Genomic DNA, 25,145 nt, shown 5'->3' with positions numbered 1-25,145 from the left:
TTGCACAGACCAAGAAGACCACTTGAATAACTTTCTATGCAGAGATGCTCCCTTTAGTCTGCTTGTGTCCTCTCTGCAAGATTGCGCCGTCTCCCAGACTCTATGGCCAATAAGGCTATAGCCCTCTCTTCAGACAAGAAGGTCTTTGTTTAGTCCAGCGTGTAGTCCGCTGCCCAGGGAGCCAGTACCAGCTCAGACTTAAAAGGAAGTTCACTTAGAAACCAGTGAACTTGGGAACACTCGGCAGACGCCCATACCTAACAAGCCTTCTTCCTCTCTCCCACCCTCGTTACCCTGTGCGTGTGGGTGCGCCCATTCCACCGTTCCAGTGATCGGCAAATACAGCCAGCATCCAGACTCAGGTGAGTCCCAGACACTTGTGCTTCCTTGTCTTTTATTTCGTCCACACAGCAGTTGCCATAAAGACTCACCAACTGGTTTTTGTTTTCTTTCTCCTACTCTTTGCCCTTCAAGAGTTGCAGCTGAAGTTGGCCGTAGGTTGGACACTATAAGCATACATTTGTATTTTCTATCCCCATCCTGCGCTAGACAAAGCAACTCGTGTCTCCTTGGTTTTGTGCAGCTTGCCATGCATGCCCTCCCGGTCCCCTGATCGAGCACCAGTGCTGTTTGTTCTTGGACAGCAGCTAGTCAGGATGAGCAGTCAGGAGGGTTGGGGCTTGGTCATCTGTGCTACAGGGAGAGCCATTATCTCCTCATGACTCATGCAAGCTTTCTGCTCTCCAACTGGGGGAACAGCAGAGGTGCTGCCCCATACCCCATGCTGCTATCACACCTCCCTGGCCCAACCAAACCCATGACACCAGTGCCCATGACGGCACTTGCCTTCCATGCAGCCCTGAGTGAGACTGAGCTCAGCTAAGAAGCACAGCCCCCATGCATGCCAAAACACTGTGTGCAGTGCTAGCCAGGATCTTGTGCCACCAGTGGCACAGAGATCGCTGGACGCTTCCCCTCCCTCGGGGCCCATTTATTATTATTTCATTTGGGTCGTGTGTGGCTTTGTACACTTCGATCCACACTGACTCTGGATTGGGTGGGTCCTCCCTGAGGTTGCAGTCTGGAGCCCAGGGCAGATAGTATACTGCTGTGGCAGCAGCGGCACCTTAGCCTGCCTTCTGCCTGGCGTAGCTTCTGGCTGAGGAATTCTACAGGCCACTGTGAGATCAGCATGCTTGGTACCCAATGTGCTTACAGAAGCCAACAGAAGAATGCGAAAGGGCTCCAGGCTCCTCAGCCAAGAGGACTGCCCACCCAGAGGCCACTGCACGCCCAGCTGCACTGCAAACTGGGCGTTGGGGGAGGGAGAACTCCTGGGATATCCCAGGCTTCCCTTCCCTCACTTTCATTTCGGTTCACCCTTCCTTCCCTGGCTTCTGTTCTCCTCCCTTCCCTCCTACCTCATGATCTCCTTCTTTGGATTTTCTTCTAGGGATGAGTGACAGCGTCAAAGACAAGTTCTCCATCGCATTTTCCATCGTGGGCATGTTTGCATCCCATGCCGTGGGGAGCCTCAGCGTGTTCTTCTGTGCAGAGATCACCCCCACAGTGATAAGGTGGGTGACAGGGTAACATGGGGCCTTCTTCTCAGAACTCAAGACCGGTCCTTGTCTAGAGAGGCCTGTGTGTAAGGAACTGTCTGTCCTCAGTTTTGCCCCATCTTTGCTTTGGGACCAGGGTGTGGTGGCATGCAGGGCATGTTGGCTGCCCGACTCACAGAGTCTGATGATCAGCTTCACCCTGGCTCTCAGGGTCAGGTTGGAATGTAACCCTAGGCCCCTTATGGCAGTCACCAGGGACATAGAGACAAAGAACTGTTTAAGGTACAGGAAACATGACAAGGAATAGAAAGGAGAGAGATAAGTAAATCATTCTTGCTAGTCTGCAGTTAAAATCAGCACCATCCACTGAGAGACACAGGAACAAGCAATTTCAAAAGAAGGTGGAGGCTGGGGCAAGAGAGCGGAGACTTCTAAGTCTGCATGGCCTACACAGCGAGACCCCATCTCAACAAAGACATAGTGTTAGCTTTGTTTGCCTAGCATGTACAAAGCCCTGGGTTCAATCCCTAGCACTCCACAAACTGGACGTGGTGGTGCACCCCTGTAATCCAGCACTCGGGAGGTGGAAGCAGAGGGCTCAAAGAAGTCCTAGGTCATCCTAGGCCCTGGCCTGGGAAGCTGACCACTAATTCAACACTGTCTCAATGATTTAATAGGAAAAAAAAAAATCAAGGTAAGATAGCACCGCCTGGTACAAGTTTGTCTCTCCTCCTTACCTTCCTAGAAGGTCTTCAGTGTTTGTTTGTAAAGTGTGTGGTGGTCCATGAAGCACAGCATTTAATCTCACTGTGATTGTGGTGTAATAGAAATTAAAGAGCATCATTGCTCAACTGCATCCCTTCCACCAGATACCCTCTCCCTAACACAGGTTGAACATTCCTAAACTGAAAATCTGACATCTAACATGCCCCCAACCCCCAACATGTTGGTTGACTGGTTGGTTGGTTTTGACATGGCAGCAAAAATTTTTACCCCGTGAAATTCTGTTTCATGGGGGAAAAAATTGTCTTACTGTATAAAATGACCTTCCAGTCCCACAAGGGATGTATGAGAGGTAAACAAATCTGTGTTTATACTTGGATCACCTCCCTCTCCAAGATATCTCATGATGTATATGCAAATATTCCAGTTTCAAGGGTGCAAAAGCTAAAGCACTTTGAGTAAGAGACCCTGCCTGCACTTGCCCTTTGTTACTTAGCGGAGGGCTTGCTGTACTTTGCGTCACACTGAGCTCCTTATTAGAATATCATTAGCATTTCTAACGCACGTGCCATTTTGAAAAAATGTGAGTGTGGGCAGTCACTCAGCTGTGAGCTGAACCCCAGAAGCCAGCACGATGACACCCTTCAGAAGAACAAGAAGGCATTCCGGTTCAGATAGGACTTGGAGACACTAATTATTTTAGGCCCTCTGGTGCTGGGAGGACTGGGGGAGCAGGGGGACAGGTCTGTGGACTTCCCTCCTTGCTGACAACAGACATTTCTCATGACCTCATTTTTCCTCATTCTCTTGCATTTTTACAATACAAGCCAAGGCTGCCAGTTCTTGGTTCCTGAATAAAATACCTAGTCATTGTATATTTAAGAAAAAGCAATTTGGTGTCTAGTAAGCCCTCTAGCTTCCTGCCTTCTGCATGAGCCAAGGCCAGATGGACCAGAAGCTCCTTTTGTGCCTGAAATTGCAAAACACTGAAGGCAACAGCAACTTACTCTTTCCCTGCACAGTTAAATTCCCTCCTTATAAAAGACTCCATGAAGACAATATCTCAGCTACAGTGCAAGTCCCTACTAGTTCTGGGTTTCTGAGAGCCACTGGGAGCCACTGGGAGCCACTGCATGATTCCCTGTATTTCTCTGGGGAGGGCACTCCTTAATTCTGGCCTACTTGTCTGTGTGCTTAGCAAGCTACATCGAAAGAAACGTGGTATCCTTTTTCTCTTTGATGCAAATCTGGAAAAATTATTAGGGGATAGAAATTGAACAAATACATTCTAAAGTTCAGCTTGCCAAGATGACAAACCAGAAAAATATTTGGCCCTGGATGATGTTTTGTACCTGCAAAGGGTGAAAGGAAATTGAGTCCAGTTCCTAGTCAGGCTGCGAGAGTCTCTATGGGAACTCATTCCCACCTGTGATTTGTGCAGCTTTTTCTTGCAAAGATACCCATGAAGAATTCCTATGAGAGCCCCAAGATTAACATGCAGCGTCCCTGCCTCCCACTCCACACAGAACAGCCCAAGATAACTAAGGGTGGGGCCCATGGGCTTCCTCTTTCTTAGGAAAGTCTTGCCTTGTTCTATGACACCATGTTGAAAACCCCTTTGAAGTAAGAACAGCAGTGTCTAAGTTAGAGTCTCTCTTGCTGTGAGGAAACACCACAACCAAAAGCAAGGTGGAGAGGAAATAAATTTATTTTGTTTATGATTCCACATCACTGTTCATCATCAAGGGAAGTCAGGACAAAGGCTCAAGCAGGGCAGAAATGTGGAGGCTGATGCAGAGGCCATGGAGGGGTGCATCTTACTGGCTTACTCCTCATGGCTTCCTCAGCCTTTCTTACAGAATCTAGGACCACTGGCCCAGGGATGAGCTACCCACAACAGGCTAAGCCCTCATCCATTCATCACCAATTAAGAAAATGCCCTACAGGATTACATAAAGCCTGATCTTAAGGAGGTATTTTCTCAATTGGGTTCCCTCCTCTCAGGTGGCTCTAGCATGTGTCATCACATTGACATAAAATTAGCCAGCACAAACAGCAAAAATTAAGATGCCAGGAACAAGAGACTGGACATATACAAAGATATGTTTTCTGCACAAATTGATGATAATCTATTTTCCTGTGGAAGGTAGAGACTACAGAAATGGCTCTCAACCTGTGGGTCGCAACCCCTTTAGGGATCACATACCAGATATCCTGCATATCAAATATTTATGTTATAATTCATAACAATAGCAAACTTATAGTTATGAAGTAGCAACAAAATAATTTTGTGGTTGGGGGTCACCACAACTTGAGGAACTATATTAAAGGATCACAGTGTTAAGAAGGCTGAGAACCACTGGACTAAAGTGAACCTTATCTCATTAACTTTTGTTCCGACTATTATAGGGAACCACTCAGCCTCAGTCCACTGATGTTTACCACTAGCCGAGCAATAGCTTCCAAGCTTCTTCATGTCCTAGGCTTCAGGCACTAGTTGAGTTGAGGATGGGCTAGGAAAGATAGGTTTACATCCTTCCTTCCCAATCTCTCTCCTTGTCTTAGGCAGAAGTGACTCAAGCATTCTAGAATAAGCTAGAAGTAGCCCACTGATTTTTCAATGGTGGGTCATCTTTTCTCTCCACCATTATCTGGAAGCTCCTGCAGCCTACAACGACTTCCTTTCCCCACAGCAGTGGGACAAGGGAAGAGAAAGGGCAGGTGCTGATGGCCCTGACAAGCTGGCTTTACAGTCTGCTTTATTCCCCACCAGTTTGTGGAGCCCTGGTCATGGATTGTCTGTCCTTGCCCAATGTACTAGTCCAGTTCCTCAGTCCACTAACTACTCCTTGCCTGCTGCTCAGGTGCCCTATTCCTTTACTGTAGTCCAGATCATCTGCATCAGACTGGCCTTAGACCTTCCCCCTTGAGCAAGGGCCCTATGTCTGTCTTCTGCTCTAATGTTGCCTCAAGACAAGGATAGAACAATTTGCTGTCCATCCACCAGTGGACAGCATTTGTTTATAGAAATGATGCCCCTGAGTGTAGCATGTACACAACCCTGGGTTCAACCTCTAACACCATACCCAAATAACTCCACTTACTGGACATGTATAGTTCTTACCATGAGCCCCCAAATGCAGCAAATACCTACTTAACACAGCATTTGCATGGCGTTTGGTATTATGAATAATGATAAATGATGTACAGTATGTAAACAGTATGTTCCTTCCATGCACTACCATAGCATTTTCTATAAGAGACTTAAGTATCTGAAGACCTGGAGGTCCTGGAAACAGCCCCCATAGATACCAAGGAAGAACTGTATGTGTAACTCAGCAAATTGCAATTCATGTTACTGTTCGTACCTAGGTAGTTTTGCTATTTCTTCATTGCTGTGCAAATGAGTACAATATTTGTGCATCCTTAACTTCACAGACATGCAGTCAAGAAAAGCTAAGAAATATAAAAGTGACACATAGGGAGGGGGCGTGTTCATGTTTACATGCAAGGTGGTAATTCCCATTTATTTATGATTCACACTTCGTTCCCCCTAGTATGTCTGCCTGTAGGCCATCGTTGTAAAGGTTGTTAGCCAAAGTAAAGCTATGGGCAGTAAAGATATGCTTCTAAGAAACATGGACAAACTGAGGGTTCTCTTTTGTCTGGCAAAGCCTCCCTGGTGTATAAACCTGGGCTTAGGCTGCCCTCTAGCGAACTCCCAGCACAACAGGAAGAACCTATGACTGATCAGCCTTTTGGAGGGAAATGAATTTAGCACTTAACACCAAGCATGTAAAGGTACCGAGAGACTTTAAGAGAACAAACAAAACCAAAAAATGGCATGCCACTTTTCTTAAAAAATTGTTTGTAATAATATTAAATCCAAGGAATCACTGATAGTGAAACAGATTTCGTAAAGAAATATAAATGAACAGATAATGACTATTTCAAACATTGTTTAACAACAGAGCATGTGAGGGAAAATAAATCACTATCTGATGCGTCATTAAGCAGACATCCTAGAGTCACTTACGCACACCTAGATGCTCAGCATTGTGCTCTCCTGTGGCCTAAGGTGCTGGTGGTATAACTTGTAAGGTCAGATTGGCCTGGAACTCGTTGTCCTCATGCCTCAGCCTCCACAGTGCTGGGATTACAGGGCACTTAATAAATTTACCACATATGGCAAATTTATTTTTATACATAGAAATGCTTTATTATAATATGTAACACATACCCACGACAGAGTAATTTAGCATCCTTGAGTATTAGGTGTTGCACATCATTCCATGTGCTGTCCTTAATATGACTGGCAATGCAGTAGGACTGCCTGCATCAGCACTACTACAGTCATGTACAAATGGGCTGCACCATGATATCCCGGACAGCAGCAACTATAACATTGCCAGGGATATGAATTTTCCCTTTTACTATAATCCTACAAGGCCACGTCTGTGGGTGCAGTTTGCCTCTGGCTGGAATGTTATACATCACAGCTGTATTCTGCATCATATCTATCTACAGTTTAAATGAGCTGTAAATCTAATACATTTCACTCAACATTATTAATATGACGAATTACTTTTCTATTGTTCACTTGGTGTCACGTGAGACTTACCTGGGGCTTGGCAGTTTCGTGTACTCTCTACACGGGGAATTGTATTCTGCCTTCCTGCATGGCAATGCTAGTAATGGCCAAGCGCTAGCAAGAGAAAGCAAACACCAGAGAAATGCCATCCTATCCAACAGCGCCCTTACATCTGTAACTTACCAAAAGTGCCGGATTTACCAGAAATTCTGAATGCCTATTTAGGTATTCATATTATTCTCCTGACAAATGGGCTCAATCACACAGCCCATGCCTGTGGGTGAGCTGATCTTCCTACTGGGAAGTCAGCATGATCCACAGGCATCCAGTATTTACTACATGCAGACTGTGGGGCAGCTGATATTCCAGAAAAGAAGCCTTGCCCTTGAAAGGCTCGTGAAGGAGCAAGAGCCATAGGCTCACCATGAACAAACATTGACAGAAAGGAGCCAGTGTGTTTAAAAAGTCATCTAAGACACTGCTTGGGAAAATGCTGGTACCTGGACAGCACTGAGTACAGGCACATCGCTCCTCAGTGCACACCTTGCTGGGCCAGAAGTACAGCTCTGTGTGTCTCTTTCAGTGAGAGCCTGGGTGAGAGGGTCCCTAGCTAAGGCTGGTCATTCCAGCTACAGTACTTATTTATATCTGCATAGCAGATACTTTAACTCTCTGACTTGTGGTATCCATAGGTCAGTGGTCTGGGCAGTGCTTAGCTGGATCCTTGCTCCAAGGCTCATGACCTGCAGTCCTCTGAGGTAGGATTTGCCTTCGGGCTCAGCAGTCATTGGCTGGTTATGCCCCCAACAACACAGAAGCTTGCTTCATCATAGCCAGAGTCTGTACACTGTTAGTGGAAGGGACATCTCATTGGCTATGCAGTGCTTTATGGGAAAGAACTTATTGGCAATTTCCCATTTCCTCAAGCCCAGACGTAAGACAGAGGTTAGGAATACTAGAAAGTCGGAAGTGTCTTCTTAAAATTCTGACACAATACCAAGTAATGCCTGAGGAGCAGCTGGCCAGGTCTTGCACAGTTGCTGAGAATACTAGGGACTACAGATTGAGCAAGATTTGGTCTTGCCCTTGACCACCTCTCAAGTGCAGATGCACAGAGACATGTATGCTGAGGATGCCTCCCCGAGAGGGAGGACTAGGGGGCCTGGAGCAGCTCCACAGCTTGCTTAGCCTGGATTCCACAGAGCTCACAGGGGAGTCCTAAGGAAGCAAACAGGGACCACGTGCACTGTGCCTGGGAGCCAGAGAGAGCACCAAGCCATGTCACCTACATCAGCCCAGGGTTGGTCTGAGGGCTTTGCTCTTAAAAGAACTACTGAGAGGTCCCTGAGCAGCCATGGGTGAGGTGGAGAGGGAGTGCAAACTCTGGATGGTTCAAAGAGGGGGTGAGGTGATGGGGATCCGTACAGCAGGCCTCGGGTCCCACAGAGGAACAGCTTGGGAGTTAACAACTTTAGTGCCCTGTACTTGACATAGGATTCATCCATTTAGATTTATAGTCCACGGCCCTTCGATTATAGACCACTTCCATCACTCCTCTAGAACACCCTCATGCCCCTTTGCAGTTTCTACCATCACTCCTAGCCCCAGACGATCACTGCCCTGCTCTCTGTCTCTCTACATCAGCAGCTCTGACCTTTGATATAAACGCAATTGTAGTCAGAGTGATGTGTTTCACAGTGTAACATGTCAGTGTTTTATGCCTTTAATGGCTAAGTGATACCCCATTATATATGGACGTGCATTTTATTTATCACTTGCCAATTGATAAGACACTTGGGTTGTTTCCAGTGCTGTAAGGTATAAACATTTGCTTCTAATTCTTGTCTATGCCTATGTTTTTCCTTGTTCCCTTACATGGAATTGCTGGTCACATAAAAATTTATGTTTCCTTTTAAGAGAATGTCAACCTGTTTTCCACCCTGCTACCAGGCGGCCATCTGAGAACGCTGGCCACTCTAGGTCCTAGCCAGCAGGCTGTTGTGTCCTCTACTGCAGGCTTCCTTGCTGGTGTGAAGTGGCCTCTCACTGCGGTTTTGATTTGATACGCGATTCTCCATTGGCAAAGACACTGTGTATCAACTCAAGCTCTCTTTCTCTCTGTGGGTGTCTGCAGTTTGTGTTGTGTTTGTGTAGTGAAATGCCTATTGACACCTTTCCCCCATTTTTCAAGCATTTCTCCTAGACCATGAGGCTTCTAATTCTGAATTACATCTCTTCTGAATTTAAAAAAAAAAAAAAATTTTTTTTTAGCAGGATATGGTGGTGCACACCTATAATCCCAGCCCTCAGGGAAGCAGAGGCGGGGGTATCACTGTGAGTTTGAGGCCAGCCTGGTCTACACAGCAAGCCCCCCCCAAAAAAAAACCTAAACAAAACTAAACAAACATCTACTTTTATTAAGTCAGCTGATCAGCTTCTGTGCTATGGCTGCGTTTGTAAATCTCTAGTGACCAAAGATCACAATCTTCCCTGAGGTTTTCTGGACTCAGTTCATTTTGTGTGACGTGAAGGAGACTCTTTCATTCTTTTGTGCTCAGACTATGCTGCTGTGCCAACACTGCTTGTCTCACAGCTGCCCTTTGCCCCATGATCTGTGCCTTTGTCAAATTCCATTGGCCATAGGCGGAAAGCCCTGTTTCTGAACTCTCGCTGTTCTGGTTTGCCTCTCAGTACCACCACATGATTGACACAGCTTCCAGGTTTCACAGGTGAGACCGTCAGTCTTCCTACATTCCTGTTCCAAAATTTCTTCCTATTTCAAGTCTTTTGTGTTGCCGTGTAAATTTTTGGGAAAGCTTATTTTCCCCTGAGATTTTGATAGGGATTGTGACGAATCCATAGCTCGATTCAGAAAGATTTACCATCCTCCCAATATTGAGTCTTCTAATCCATTTAGTTTTAACTTCTTAAACTTTCCATCAACAATGCTCTGTAGTTTTCAGCATCCAAGCCTTGCATTTGCTTTCTTGGAAACATTTTAATTTCATTTCTGATCTTGATAATAGTATATAGACCTGCAGAAGACTTCTGTGTTGCACTTGTATCTCAGTACTTTGTAGCGAACTTTTTTTTTTTTAATTATTCAGAAGCCACCTACTGTACCAAGAAATCTATAGCTGCCTTCCAGCTGCATCAGGCATGTCCCCTCCAGCAGTTTGCACTACATGTTTGAGAACAAGGTCCTTTGCTGGCGGGTGTAGAAATCTGAGTACCTCCTCTGTACGATTCCCCCTGAAGCCCACATCCCTGTACATCCTTCCCACTGTTGTTGCTGCTGTGCAGGCAACTATCATCCTCCTGATTAAGATAAGAGCACTTTAGGCTGTCACCTGGGCCTGGGGATCGGGGACCAGGCAGTTTTCTGGCCCATTACCTGGACACTACGGTCTCACCCCAAAGTATACCACTTTCTTAGTACCTTCAGAGCACCTTAGTCCCAGGAACGTGTTTAGTCAAAGCAGACAAGTTGGAGCCATGGGAAGGAGTGGTCTTAAAGTGTTGCGTGTCTACTAACCTCTCTGGGATTCTCGAGGGTTCCTCACTTGGCAGAGGAAGAGAGATGACTCCCATTCTGGCTCTGGCCTATAGGAGCTCAAAGTTGCAGGAGCTGACAGATACAGCCAAGGTGAAGGTGGCTTAGGATGTCACACCTGTGGGATATACTGGGTGGTACCAACTAGAGTGGGGCCCAGTACAGAAGCAAAACTTCCTCGGTGTCTTAATTTGTTTTCTGTTGTAGTAACTAACAATTTATAAAGAATGTGATGAGAACCCTAGATAACGGGGACACTGCAGAATCCTAAGGTAGTGCAGGGTGTCACGTGACAGCACAGTAACTATGCTAGCTTAGGCTTTTCCTCTCCGTTGAAAGGCTTTATAAAATTGCCATCACAGGGCCCCAACCACATTTACTACTAATTATTCTCAAAGGCCCCATATCTGAATTCCACCACCATCTGAATTTGAAGATTAGGTTTCTAATACTTTAGGTTTGTGGGACATAGCTAAACCAGAGTGGCACTATGAGCTTACCCTAAACAGCCCACCAACCCGCTGTCCCACTTCACTCTATGTGAACCAAACCCTGTATGCTCCAGTTAAGCCTGTGCTCTCTCCCCCTGCAGGTGTGGTGGGCTGGGGCTGGTGCTGGCCAGTGCAGGCTTCGGCATGCTGACAGCGCCCATCATTGAGCTGCACAACCAGAAAGGCTACTTTCTGCACCACATCATCTTCGCCTGCTGCACGCTCATCTGCATCATTTGCATCCTCCTGCTGCCTGAGAGCAGGGACCAGAACCTGCCCGAGAACATCGCCAACGGGGAACACTACACACGGCAGCCATTGCTGCCCCACAAGAAGGGAGAGCAGCCGTTGCTGCTCACCAACGCCGAGCTCAAGGACTACTCAGGCTTGCACGATGTGGCTGCAGTGGGTGATGGGATGTCAGAAGGGGCCACTGCCAATGGCATGAAGTCCATGTAGCTTGCTGGGCCACACCACCATTCCACCAGTCCCCTGGGGCTTGAAAGGCTGGGGAAAGTTCACACATAGGTTTACAGACCAGAGAGAAGACACGTGGCTGGGGGTGGAGTCCAATTCTGCTGCCGACTCCACTCAATCGTGAGACTTTCAACTGGTGTGAGGAATTCTGTCTTTCCAGACATCTGAGGAAATAACCCTTTGAAGACTTTCTTTTCTGCCATTAAATGTTTATATTTATTTTGGTCATTTTTACAAGAAGCACTTTATTCCCTTCCTGCTCACTGATCATGACGCAGAACCTCCTTCAGGAGTGAGGCAGGGTCACTCTGAGGAAGTCCCTGTAAGTGACCAATGCAGTGGCTGGTCCCCTCCCTGGAGACCAGACTTCAATTTCCTTCTCTACTCAAGGAGATAGAGGTCATTTGTAGGCCAGGACCCCTACCTCCAGGCTTGATGCCATGGACACTGTGCCTCTCAAGTGGAGCATCCTTGGGACTACATTTTAGACAGAGGAATATGCACATGAACTGTTTTTTTTCCCCCCTTAGAGTCTGTGTATTTTAAAGTTGGGTTCTTTCCTTTCTGTTTGTTGGGTAGTTTCCATCCTCTGTGTTGGGAAAGCAGCCCTCAAGTGTCATAAGAGCCAGCTTAATCTTTCTTTCCTTCAGGATCATCCTTTTGTACTTGATCTGGAAGTTTCTGTGGGGAAACTTCCATACTTCACCAGAAATCCTACATGATGAGACACCACCAGTTTCCTGACGCCGGGTTGGCTTAGTTAAAACCACAGGAGCTGTCGTGTTGAGATCGGAGCCATGTTTGTTTCTGCTAAGACGCTTTCCCAGCCTGAGCTCCAGCAGCAAAGGTCCCTCTTCCCCAGTCAGCTCTGTTGCCGGCACTACTTGAAAATGTGGCCACTCTCAGAACTCTAAACATCAGGAAAATAACTGACAAAGACAAGTAGGGCAAATCCCAGAAGGGAGCCTCGCTCTCCCACACATGCCCGCCCGCCGCCCACATCTCCAGCACACACCATAGAGAGATCCAGCTTGGATGGCTGTCACTCTGACATCACAACAGTGCCCACAACATCTGGAGGCGGTCCACCTCATGTCTTCCTCAACGGCTTCCTTCCTGTCACTCATTCAGCACAAAAAGGCCCTGGGCAGGAGTGCAGGTTGCTCGTAGGTGAGTCTGAGTGGCCTCGAGTACCATGAAAGCAACAAGAAGTGAGAGAAAGCAATAACTCACCAAAGCTCAACTCCCATCCTGTGCCAGCCTCCCAGGATGCCCCTTATTGTATCCCTCATCTTGCTCCAGACAGCAAGGCACCAGAGCTTCTAAGAAACCAGGCTCTGGGTCTCTTGCAGCAGCTCAGGCACCAGCTTCTTTGGGCATCGTGGCTTCTTATCAACCATCTGCCTTGCCTCTTGCCATGCGTCTCTACCACACGTTCTTCCAGGGAAATCACGGTCTCAGGCCTACGTAGGCAACTAAGTGACTTCCAAGTGACAGTCGCTAGAATTCAAAGGCCAGAAAAGGGTTGAGTTTATCCCCTTCCAACTCCTTGTCTGGTCTGTTTTTTACAGTCTCACCTGCTTCTCTTCCACATCCGATAGACGTATCAGCAGAACCCAGCTGCCTCGATCAAAACCTCATGAGGGTAGCGATGCAATATGCAGCCATGTTTCCAGCAGCTGGCCTGTGTTCTCTTCGATGTTTGAGGACCAATGTCTCTAAGAGAGAGGCTGTGTGGCCAGTCCCTGACACCTGCTCCAGATCTAACTTACCTTTACCCTCCCTGGTGTTAGTCACCCCCCTTTCATGCCCTGATGTTAGTACACATCCTCTTTTCAAAGCCTCTCTACATCTGTGCAGCCCTTGCGTGCCAAACTTGTAAGATTCCTTTCACCTTTCCCAGGATACCTGCTACCAAGTCACCTGGCAGCAACCTCTTGTTAAGTACAGTCCGCATAGTCGTGAGCAGCCTCACACTGGTTGTGCTAGCCTTCCTAAAGAAACATGGAAGCCGCACACAGAGTGCTGCAGAAATCACTAGAAAGTGGTGTCAAGGTATAGCACTTCCAACCTTCTTTTCAAGGACCTCAGCTGACAATGGTAAAAACACTGGGCCTTCACACTGGCCCTTGTGGTGTTAATGGCTGCAGCAACCAGAGGCAAAACCCATCAGGGATGGGCAGAGAAGCTGCCACTGAGGCAGGAGCCAGGGATCACCAAGCAGAGGAGGTTCCGAGGGCTGACTGCTGGCCGTGTCTTGACCTTCATGTGGCATCCTCGGGGGAAGGCTGAGCAGTTCAGTCTCTGCTTCAGTGCATGGATACCTGAAGTTGCTAAAACACCTTCATGAAGGGAAGCCACGACAGGAAAGCTTGCTGGTAGGCAAGCCTTCTGTGTGGTCTCCGTGAGAAAGGCAGCAGGACACCCAGGTCTCAGACACTCTGACCTAGCTCCATAGGAAGATGGCCACAGCCCAGCTCCCTGGTACCAAGCTGCCATCCCTAAGCTCAGTCCTGTGCCCCTTGTGGGCCGATGCTTCCCAGGCACTGGCTCTCGCTGCGGGGCCTCTCCATCCCTGGGGAACAGTAGAAGGGATGTGGTCCTGCTCTCCACCTATCCCCGACCTGTTTTCATAAGTTATGCACAAATACGAACACCTGAGACGGGGCTGGATAAGTTCTTCGTTTTGCTCTTTATTAAGTCAAATATTATGAAGTATCTAATTATTAGCACCCAAGACAAATAGGGAAAAGGTTTAGATGTTTTTGTGTTTTAAGACTATAATCACCTGCAACTGGAGGATAGGGCTGGTAAATGGGTTTGGCCACAAAATGGAAAGCAAGCAAAACCAGACCTCGTAAGGGGAGTACCACACGCAGTCATGACTACTTCCCGGAGCCAAACGAGAAGTCCCTGAACTGGAAGTGCCATTCAAAGAATCCCGTGACCATCACACACCCACCCCTGGGTGGCATGTGGGTTGAGGGAGGCCCACACTTCACCTCCTCCTTGTTCTGAAGGACACCATCTCACTCTAATGTATTGTGTGTGTTTTGGAGAAGCAGTACCGTGTGTTGTGTCTAGTGAGGAACGCTTCCCTACCTCTGCCCTCTCTGCAACCGGACCATGCGTGCTTTTCCTCCAAGAGCCGCGTGACTGTACGTGTCGATGGGGGCGGTACCTGTTCATAGCACAAGTTTATGTTGAGCTCTGAACTGTCTTTCACAGCTGCGTGTCTGCATGGTGTCGCATCTGTTGTACCTTTGGGGAAAAGTTGTATATGTAAATGTACAGAAATAAAAATGTTGCCCCATTAACAGATTTCCTCTGGAATGTCTTCCCTACCTCACCTGATGGCATCCACAAAGGGCGTTTCACTACCACGGAGGAAAAGGGATAAATCCTCCATGTTGATCAATCAGAGTCCCGCGTCACTACTTTCACGGCTTCCTCTGTAAGTGGCCTTCACCTGCCCTGGGGGGGCGGGGGGAGGCTCCTCATTCTGCTTTATGAGTGAGTCCTAGTCGTAAAAGGCAGTCAGAGGCTAAGATCTGATTAAACCTAAATGTTTATGCAGTGTAATTCTCAAACCATCTGAGACTTCGGCACATTTAAGAGGAATTTTTTTCTCATTTATGTTCTGCTAATCGTGGCCTGAGGATTCCTAAGGAGGTCAGGGGATGACTACACTGTGATTCTGTGAGGAAAGACTGATAACCCGAAACCCTCTTCTCTAATGTAGTATTTTTTAACAAGAAAACAATATTTCTTTAATAAAGCATTTATACCAAACTCTTCTCTCCACAGCTGCTTTTGTGTCACTTGCTACTCTGTCCTAGGGAGCTGTCCACTGAGCTTACCACATTGCAGAAACACTGGCTGGTGTCTCAGAGACTGGCATGGAAGGGATGCAGGAGGTGGCCTCTCAAGCCACAGGCAGCACTACTCCTAAATGCTCTTATTCCTGCCTGACTCAGTGCGAAACCTGTGGAACTGCAAAATAATACAGGCCCTGACCTGTCAGACCAAGAGGGGCCAGGGGGACCCTATGGATTAGAAATGTCTTTGGCAATGGTGGTCACCTTTTGTCAAAACATGGTTCCCAACACATGAACCTCAGGTTGGAAAAAAAAAAGTGCAATTAGATCCCAGGTAGTAGCCAAGAAAATGCTAAGGGTTAAAAATGGCCAAAGGGCAGGTACTAGGGAGAAAGGGGAGGAGGAAAGCAGAGGTGACAGTGAGAGCAGAGTGGCCTGAGGCATTGGTGTCCATAAAAACTAAGCTGAAACCAAAACACTTTGCAAAGCATTTCTACCTACTCAACACAGCAAGTCAGGGATCGCTGCTAACCCTATAGGGGCAAAAAACCAGACGCCATCGGGACCACAAATTTAGAAAACTGCACTAAGGTTCAAATGTAGCTTTAAAACAAACAAACAAACAAAAAAAAAAAAGAAACAAACATGTGCCAGGAAAGGCTGAGAAAGAGCACAGGGAAAGTACTCAGACACTGTCAGTTCACAAGACATAAGCCTCAAGCCCTGCCTAAGCATGCCCTAACCCTTACGCATATCCACTGCAGCTTTACCTCTCGTGGGGATGTGCGCATGAAGCCGCGCCTGTCTGATTACACTTGATCCCCCTCTTCTCTAGCACTAAGCAGGAAGTGTGTGTTGCTTGCTCCCTTCTGTCCCTCCCCCATGCCCATCAGTTTGAGCCTTTCCGCACCCATACTAAGAGAAGACCCAGGAAATAAACCCTTTAGAACAAAGTATAATGCAGCCCGAGGGCAAAGCCAGACCTGTTTATTCCAACGTAATTTACACACGTTACAAACTCTTCCTTCTGCCGCTCAGAACTTTTCTGGAAAAGTCTCCATTTCTTCCTTGATCCTATTTTCTACGAGTAACGTGAAGTTACTGTCTGTGTTGTTGAGGTTGTAGCTGACAAACACCTGTTTACTGGTCTTCCTGGCTAAAAAGAGAAAAGTAAGTATGTTGACAGCCACGACCGAGACACCGCGAGTCCCGTGTTCCACAAACCTGCCTAGACCTGGGAAGTGCTTGGAAAGACAGCAAGGTGTGGAGAAGATTCCTTAAGGGTTGGAAATACAAACAGACATCTAGCCCCAGCTGGGCTCTGGAACAGGGGTTTTAGTCCAGGCCTGGCAGTCAGCCCATCCTGACTCCTGTAGGAGAAAGAAACAGTGTTGAGGCCAGTGGCCAATGCTAAAATGCTCCCAGATGGCCACACACTAGTATCTGGAAACCGCTATTGTATGTGGGGCTTTTGGCTTTGGAGATTTGGGAGGTGGGGCAGGGTTACTTCAAAAACATTAAAATAATTAAAATATTGAAGCTCTCCATCACTGCCAGCCACCTCTATAATTTTCCACTCTCCTTCTAAAGGTGTATACTTTATGCATGTACATATTTGTCAATATGCATGAGTGTGCACTTTCTAGAACCAATAAATAGGTGCCTAACTGCAAAAATAAAGCCCAGCTTAAGGCCCAGAATCTGAAAGGCAATGCCTTGAGCAGAAACAGGCAGCAAGCCCAAGCCAGTGTTTCATTCAACAATGACTGGGCAGTAGCCAGACCTATTCCGTTGGCCTCACCCATGCCCAGGGCAGGGCAGAAACTACTACTCAGCCATCAAAACACCAATCCTCTCTCTAGTTCAGTGACCTCATCCTCATCTGCATACAGAAAAGCAGGCAGTGAGGCTGGGGAAGCCCCAATGCCATGACTAAAGCCTGCTGGAGAATACACCAAGCTTCAGCTAGGTTGTGATTCTGTGCCGCTCTGCAAGCCTTACCTGCCATTCTAGCAGAGTATCAGTGAGAGCAGACACTAACCTACCTCCTTCAGGTCTGGGTCTCTCCCTGTTGAACCACAGCCTGAAAAGTCTATGGGCCCAGATCCTACTTTGTAAATCAAAGGCAGGTAGGCCTCTGATCTCAAAAAACTTTTGAATTATTTTCTTTATTAGATATCCAAGACTATGCATATGGTTTGTTTGGGGTTTGTCAGGTTTATTAGTATTAGTATTTTATTTTTATTATTATTAATATTATTATTATTGTTATTATTATTATTATTATTATTATTATTTCGTTTATTTGGTTTTTCGAGACAGGGTTTCTCTATGTAACAGAGCCCTGGCTGTTCTTGACTCACTCTGTAGACTAAGCTGGCTTAGAACTCACAGAGATGTGCCTGCCTCTGCCTCTACCTCAGAGTTCTGGGATTAAAGGCGTGTGCCACCATGCCTGGTCTGTCATTTTCTTTTCTTTTTTTTTTTTTTTTTTAAAGGAATGTAAAAACATAAATAAATGAAGAGATGTAGCCCGACATGCTGACACACATATCCCAAATCCTGGCACTTAGAGGAGGCAGTGATGGGAAGCTAACCCTAAAATCCAGGCCAGCCAAGTCCACAAAGATAGACACTGTTCACAAAAAAAAAAAAAAAAAAAAAAAAAAAGGAAGAGGAGGGGGCTGGGGAGATGGCTCAAAGGTTAAGGGCCTTTGAGTCCTTATGCTCTTCCAGAGATCCTGAATTCAATTCGCAGGAACCACATGGTGGCTCACAACCACCTATAATGTGATCTGATGCCCTCTTCTGGCCTGCAGGTGTACATACAGGCAGAGCTCTGTATATATAATAAATAAATAAATCTTTTTTAAAAAAGAACAAAAGAGAAGGAGGAGAAGGAAGGGTGCATCTGGGCAGAAGCAGTTGTCAGCACAGGAGGCAGTGCTCACAGCACTCGCAGCAGGACCAGCCAGTTTGCTGCATACAGTGCGCCCAGGGGTCCCAAACCTTGATCTGCTCAGCTGTAGCAGTGCAGCAGGGAGACCCACACGTCTCTCCTGAGCTACCTCACCCATCCCATTCCTTTAGGTGTGGGAGGGAGTCTGGGAATTGCTAGTTTAGACAATGATGTGGGAACAAGTATGGCAAGATGTGAGATCCACCACGACCAGCCACAAAGGGGCCATAAAATCACACTGTGTTCTCTCAGTGGCATTAGCATGAGGGTCTCCCCTCCCCACAGCGTCCACTGTAGTGTACTTTGAATCAGTCTACCTCAGCAATTCTCAATCACTAGGTCGAGACTATCAGAAAACATTAATTTCCAATGGTTGTAGGAACTGAGACACCGTTCTCGATAAAATTAGTTAAGGAAGTAGCAACCAGAATACTTCTATGGTTGGGGCCGCCACAAACGAGGAACTGTATTAAAGTTGAGAACCACTGGTCTAACTGCTAAGAGGGCCACTGTGCGTGTGGCTCAATCTTCCAGACCCATCTTTGCTCTGAAAGGTGACCAGAGCGCAGGGTCTCATCATTCATGCAGAGCTGTGATGCAGTGTTCATGGCCACTGAGAACCTGCAGCCCAGCTCTTACTCCGTCTGCTTCCGTCTTCCATAGAACATATTATGCAGGGCACCTCTATCTTTCTTATATGTTCCTGATACCTGTTGAGGCCCAAGCGAGCAGTCAGCCTAGGACTTTGCTAAGCCCTTAATCTGACCACATGCAGCACCAGACCTTTTGAAGATGCCAGCAGCCACGACAGGTCACTGAGTTACTGAGAAGCACCTTGCACAAAATCAGGTATCAGGCCTCCAGCTCACGGATTTTTGTGAGCTAACTTTGGACTTTTTGGTATAAAATCTTTGGTGGCACACACTGGGAGGGGGTTTTGAAAAGGCAGAGAGAGGCAGGAGGATCATGAGCTTGAGACCAGCCTGTAGAGATGGCTCGACCATTAGGCACACACACTGCTCTTGCAGAAGACTGGAGTTTTGGTCCCAGCCCCTGTGTCAGGAGGCTCATGAATACCTCCAGCTTCAGGGGATTCAACTCTCTTCTGGCTTCCATGAACACTGTACTCATGTGTTCAAACCCACACCCAGACATATATATATATATATATGCACATTAAGAAACAAAAACTTTTATCCGTGGCATGCCAGACGAATTTTTGCCACCCTTCTCCACCAGGGACTGTTGCTGCAACCTAACCCATCTTGCTTCCATATATACGGGCACTTCCTTCAACTCTAAGTAGACATGAGCACAGAAAAATCTGCTTGACATAAGTGTGTTAGCACTTCTGTGTTTAAAAAAACACAAGAGGACTGGAGAGATGGCTTAACAGCTAAGAACACTGTTAGCTATTCCAGAGGTCCTAAGTTTGATTGCAGAAACCACATGGTGGCTCACAACCACCTATGCTGGGATCTGATGCATGTACTGGCCTGCAGGTGTACATGAAGACAGAGCACTCATATATGTGAAATAAATAAGTAATTTTTTTAAGTATGTAAGGAAGCACTTAGAAGCAAAGGAGCATCATGTCCCCAACTGACTTTGATGTGATTCGGAGGCTCAGGAGAAATTATTCCCTATAAACTCTATTACTTTTTAAATATACTTTATTACTTCCTAATAAAAAGTTTCCGAGCCAGGTATGCTAGTGCACACCCTTAATCCCAGCACTGGGGAGGCAGAGGCAGGTGGATCGCTGTGAGTTCAAGACCAGCCTGATCTACAGGGCAAGTCCAGGACAGGCAAGGCTACACAGAGAAACCCTGTCTCGAGGGCGGGGGGAGAAGGGGGGGGAGTTTCTGAAGCAGGTCACAAGTCAGGTCAGTTTTCAGGCTAGAGAAGAACCCTGCAAGCTCCTATGACCTCTGTTCTCTCTGACCTCTGAGCATGAAGTCTGCAGTCTTCCTAAATTGATGCTGTGCCTCCTGGGCTGTATCCTAAACTGTCCATGTGTAGGTGACTCAAAGTAACAGACCTTCCTACTTGACAAGATGACATAATTTTCTTTGTATAGTTCCAAACACAACTGATGCATGATCTTCATAAAACTGGGATGGGGCTCTTTCCCTCCACTTACCTTTGGCCAGGGTTTGGGGGATACCCTGGGGCTGCTGGGCTCAGGAATAACTAGGAATGTTAGAAACATGAAGACTGAGCCATTGGTGAGGGCATCCCGTGCACACCAGCCATGGGCAACCGGGGCTGGAGAGCACAGGACACAAGTTATTCTTACCTGAATCACCTGAGTATTTGTTTTTTTGTTGTTTTTTTTTTTTTTTAAGGCACATGTGAGAGGAGTGGGGCCTTCAATCTCATGCTCTTTACTAAGCTACGATGCATTCCCTCCTCCAAGTTCTGCCTGTCCTACTGAGACTGAGATGCAGGCCTTCTTGCTGTAGTGACCTCTGCCACAGGCTCCACAGAAATTGCCATGAGGCCCAGGGAGCCACCCCGAGCAGCTACCCCTGGGCAAGGTTTACTCTCTCACACACAAGGGGATGATATACTCACTAAAGGAAAAATAAAAATCAGCTCATGGATTGAAGAGGGGAGCCAAGAAGGATGGTGTGAGTTCCCAAAAGTTCCCTGGACTAATGATGATATTGAGACAGCTGAGCCTCGTAAGTGCAGATGTGTCCCATTAAAGACCCAAAGTTCAGATATTGGCTTCCAATACTAATGAGGCAGTTGCCCCTAATGTGAGGGTTCTTTACTTTCGAGGCCATTTGCTCTAGGACATGAAACAGTGGGTCACGTATGGCTGGTGTCGAAGCATCAGCTATGGGTACATACCTAAGCGCTGGGCGAGGCCGGTGGAGGTTGTGTCAGAAGTGTCTCCAAAGAGGGAGGTGCACACAGGAATGGAGTCCTAAAGAAAAAGGAACAAAGAGTATACTGTGGGTTCTCCTTCCGTGTCAACCAGGCAGCTTTGGGTTCCACACAAGGTGTCAGGGCAAAGGAGGACATACGAGTGTCCCAAGGGGCTGGCATTTGTCCACAGCCAAGCTGGATGACCCTGACATAGAAGAGGTAGTAGAACTACAGCAAACAGAAGCCACCTGTAATCGGACCCACCCCATGGGGCTGCTAAAGGCTTCTAGGCCTGATTTCACATAACAGGGACTGTTTTTATCTTACAAGCTCCAAAGTATGCTGAAGGGCATTCCAACTAGGAGGGAAGCAAGTGAACTCACTAAGGCCACAGCAAGAAATGTGACCAGAGTCTGGGCGCCTGGTCTGGTTCCTCAGCTGAGAGGCAAGGTGCCTGGCTTCCTCAGGAAAGCCTACAAGAGGCCAGCTCTTGTCCCCCGGAAGGCTTGTGTTGACTTCTGATGGTTAGTAAGTGACACAGAACTTTGAAAACACACCAGCTACCGGCATCCAAATCAAAGCCTTATATGAAATGGTTGTGCAATCTTGTTTTGGCTAAGAAGCAATAAAATGTAACTCAGTGGTGTGCTTGCCTAGCATGCACAAGTCCTTGGGTTCAATATCTAGCAAGGGGAAAAACAGGTTTGTTTGAACAGGAAAAGGTCCTCTCAGTAACCTGCGCTGGGGTTTGGTACCCATGCCTCATGGTCCAGGTGGAGACAACTGATGGAACATCTCCCAGACAGTGTGGCAGGATACAGAGATAAAGTAATTCTTCTCTTAAGGGCGAAAAGTCACTTTCAAAATTTCTTCAGGTATATAGCAAACCAGATTTTTTTTTAAAAAGGCAAGGAATTAATGAATCATTTCTGTCTTTTTTGTTGTTGTTGTTGAACAAGATACAAAAGTATAATTGTAAACCTGCTATTTACAGACTCTAAGAGTTCAACACTGAGCTGAAATATAACAGTATTTACATATAAGCCTCCTAAAGTAAATCTACCTTATTAGCTGGCTTTGTTGCACCAAAAGTCAACTTTTAAATTCCATCTTGTGGGCAGGAGAGATGGCTCAGAGGTTAACAGCACTGGCTGCTCTTCAAAAGTCCTAAGTTCAATTCCAAGCAACCACATGGTGGCTCACAACCATCTATAAGATCTGATGCCCTCTTCTCGTGTGCAGGTATACATGCAGATAGTACATTGTATACCTAATATATAAATAAATATTTTTTTAATTCCATGTTGTTGCTGTTCTTACTATAGTTCATTACTTTCAGACAGGATATTGGTCTCTTCTCAGTAGACATACACTCAAGGACAGATTTACTAGGCTAGGAGCATCTCCTTCGACTCCCTGCCATAGGTCAGGAATACCTTTCATAGCAGGCTAGCCACCCTCGGGCTGGTTTGGCCCAGCATCATCTCTTCTGGGTACCAAAACCCCTGCTCCTACCAAGACAGGCCAACTAGAGAAGCAACTTCATCCTCTGATTCCTGTTCAACACAGTTTGTTCTGAGTATAAGAGGTCTGAAGGGAAGGACACACACACACTCTTTAACATTGTCCTCTGTGGACAAGCACACCTTTTTCTAGGAATGAAAATAGTAAATAGTTTAGGTGTCAGTGGCCACAAGCCCTCTAGTAGAACTGTTCAGCCCTGCCATCAAAACACAAAGGCTGCCATAGTCTCTACTTGCATAGACAGATGTGGCCATGTTTAGCACACTTGATTACATAGTAGGTCCTTACTGCCTGACTGGCTACAATTGAGGACTCCTGAAGAGGTCTCAACTATTCTCCATATGACTTAATAATAGCCTGAGAGGCACTAGACACAAGGCTCGCCTTGGAACACTTCAGAGGAGCCCAGCATTGCAGGGAAGAACACTAAGAGACAGCAGGCCCTGTGGGGACTGCTAGAAACTCAGGCTCATATCCTGAGTTCATCTTTAGCAGAGTCTGACCTGTCCTTTGTTGTTGTTTGTTGTTTGTTGTTGTTTGGCCTATGTGTAGTGTGTATGGTGTGTATGCATGTATGCATGCATGTTCCTAAATGTGAGTGTATATGTATGCAAGTTCATAAGCATGTGCTCACACACTATGAGCTCACACCAAAGTCTGGGGATCCCTTCACCCAAAACAGGTGGTATATTCAAAGAAGAGATGATGACAGGTGATTTCAATCAGTGGTGGAGAACTTGCATAGCATATGCAAGGCCTTGCATTGGATCCCCAGCTGTGGAGATGGGGGTGTGGGCAAGAACCCTCTCAAAAGAGAAGGCATCCATACACACACACATAGGGCAAACACAGTCACGAGATGTGGTAAGGAAGACTACAGTGTGTGCTGGGAGGTGGTGGCGCACGTCTTTAATCCTAGCACTTGGGAGGCAGAAGTAGGTGGATTGCTGTGAGTTCAAGGCCAACCTTGTCTACAAAGCGAGTCGAGGACAGCCAAGGCTACACAGAGAAATGCTGTCTTGAAAAATAAAACAAAACAAAAAATAAAAGAAGACTACAATGTGGCAACTAACGAGCAAGGGCTAACAAAGATTGCAGCCAACCACCTGACGCTGAGGGCCAGAAAGAGCCAGTGGGTTCAATCTGAACTTGGGCTCTCCAGAATCTAGAAAACAAATCAGTGCTTTATTCCACACAGTTAAGGGCACTTTGTTACAACAGCCCTAGGAAAGGCTTGCAGACAGCAAGAGAGGTAGGGCAGAAAAGGAGAGGTTTTTAGCCTTGGGTGACAGACATGAAAGAGTGGCACCAGCTTCTGTTTTCACTGACAGAAGTGCCCAGGGTTTAATGACTCTGGGTACTGGAGGGCCAAAGACAGTCAGAGAGCACTCGAATAGGTGGGGTTGCCAATACGGAGATGAAGGGCTGCGGGACCAGCAGGTGAAGGGGAAAAAAAGTTTGGTCTTGAATCTGTCGGCCAAGTGCCTATCAGACATTCAAATCTAAGCTCCAAGTTCAAAAAAAAAGAAAAAATAAGTTGTTTAAACCCACTGTAAATGTTAAACTTCGGAGTGCCTGAAACAGGCCGATGACACGCACGCGCACACCCACCTAGGGCGCTAGTGCAAGGACAGCAGACTTTCTAGTGGGCTCAAAGCTCAGGGGCTGCGCTGAATTCCCTTTAAGGTGCGGGCTGACTCCAGAGTTTCCCTCCAGACAAGAAGCGGGGCAGGCCTGGGAGACTCCAGCCCCAGGTCTCCATGGAAGGACTTGGCCACACGCGGCCAGCCTCACTCCCACCAGCTTCTCTCCTCCGAGATCCCAGCACTGCGGGCCGCACCTGTCACCCTCCATCCCGGACCCTCTGCCTTGAAGTCCCCTCCGCCTAGGCCCCCAGGTCCCCACCAAGTTCCTGGACCACCCCGTTCCTGTCCAGGCCCCGCCCACACTCACGTAGCGGCTGCACATGGCCACTGCGAGGTTGCGTAGATGCGGCGTTGCCCCCACCCAGAGGAAGAGCGAGTCTGTCAACCGCATGACATGGAAGTGGACGAGCTGCTCCCACAGCATTGCACTAAAGTTGTGAAGCGATACGTCCGCGCCCGCGGCGGCCCGCGGCTCTTCCATTCCCGCCAGCCACCCGGGCCACAGCACAGAAACCAGGCTTGCGCGGGAGGCCAGACCAGAGAGAGCGAGCGCGGAGAAGCCGAACGCTTTTTCACTTTCAGCTGCGCGCGCTGGGGTGGGGCGGGGCGAGCGTGAGGGGGCGGGGCCTAGAGGATAGCGTTGCCTGCTCTAGACCCAGTGCCTTCACAAAGGTACATGCTGGGAGAAGATCCAGCCTCGCCTAGGGGTTTGACAGCGACTTTTGGGGACCCACTGAACTACCCTTGTCCTTTCCCTTCTCCCTAGGAGGCCATGTTAGTGGGCTGAAACCAGTCTGGCATCTTCCTTTGCCCAGACATTCACTCTGAGCGCTTTAGCATCTGCTGTAAGCTTCGGGCATAGCTCACCCTACTTAACAGCGAAGATGCTAGGAGAAAACGTGAAAAGAAATTGCGGAAAGCATG

At 47.3% G+C, this 25,145-nt stretch overlaps 2 protein-coding genes across 4 annotated transcripts in view; one reads left to right on the top strand and one right to left on the bottom strand.

Annotated features, from left to right (window-relative positions):
* The window catches only part of Slc22a23 (solute carrier family 22 member 23), a 167,782-nt gene extending 154,627 nt beyond the window's left edge, over nucleotides 1–13,155 (top strand). The window contains exons 8-11 of one of the 2 annotated variants that reach the window (XM_051169645.1): nucleotides 330–362; nucleotides 475–498; nucleotides 1,454–1,577; nucleotides 11,022–13,155. In XM_051169645.1, coding sequence (XP_051025602.1) covers nucleotides 330–362; nucleotides 475–498; nucleotides 1,454–1,577; nucleotides 11,022–11,379 — 539 coding nt within the window. In that variant the 3' untranslated portion in view covers nucleotides 11,380–13,155. The remainder of the gene's footprint in view (nucleotides 1–329; nucleotides 363–474; nucleotides 499–1,453; nucleotides 1,578–11,021) is intronic. The other variant, XM_051169654.1, reaches the window with a different exon arrangement.
* Nucleotides 13,156–16,055: 2,900 nt separating this feature from the next.
* Psmg4 (proteasome assembly chaperone 4) lies at nucleotides 16,056–24,808 on the bottom strand. Of its 2 annotated transcripts, XM_051169904.1 has the most exons (3): nucleotides 24,529–24,797; nucleotides 21,034–21,109; nucleotides 16,056–16,371 (listed from the first exon to the last, which is right to left on the bottom strand). In XM_051169904.1, the coding sequence occupies exons 1-3, from the start codon at nucleotides 24,700–24,702 to the stop codon at nucleotides 16,250–16,252; spliced, it is 372 nt and encodes a 123-aa protein (XP_051025861.1). In that variant the 5' UTR covers nucleotides 24,703–24,797; the 3' UTR covers nucleotides 16,056–16,249. The 2 variants fall into 2 exon arrangements, with proteins under 2 accessions (XP_051025861.1, XP_051025869.1); XM_051169912.1 differs by lacking the exon at nucleotides 21,034–21,109 and having other exon boundaries at nucleotides 16,297–16,371; nucleotides 24,529–24,808.
* Nucleotides 24,809–25,145: the final 337 nt, after the last annotated feature.

Source organism: Acomys russatus, chromosome 3 (genome assembly GCF_903995435.1).
Source record: "Acomys russatus chromosome 3, mAcoRus1.1, whole genome shotgun sequence".
Lineage (NCBI taxonomy): Eukaryota > Metazoa > Chordata > Mammalia > Rodentia > Muridae > Acomys > Acomys russatus.
The sequence above is the reverse complement of the archived record's forward strand: the minus strand, read 5'-3'. Positions and strand labels throughout refer to the sequence as shown.

What these genes read in the sequence shown, in the direction of transcription:
- Psmg4 (XM_051169904.1), bottom strand. Translation starts at nt 24,702, where the DNA reads ATGGAAGAGCCGCGGGCCGCCGCGGGCGCGGACGTATCGCTTCACAAC. An exon ending in TGGCCATGTGCAGCCGCTAC is followed by an intron (nt 21,110 to 24,528) that starts GTGAGTGTGGGC and finishes CTTTTTCTTTAG; the next exon opens with GACTCCATTCCTGTGTGCAC. An exon ending in CGGCCTCGCCCAGCGCTTAG is followed by an intron (nt 16,372 to 21,033) that starts GTATGTACCCAT and finishes TTCTCTTTTTAG; the next exon opens with CCAGGAAGACCAGTAAACAG.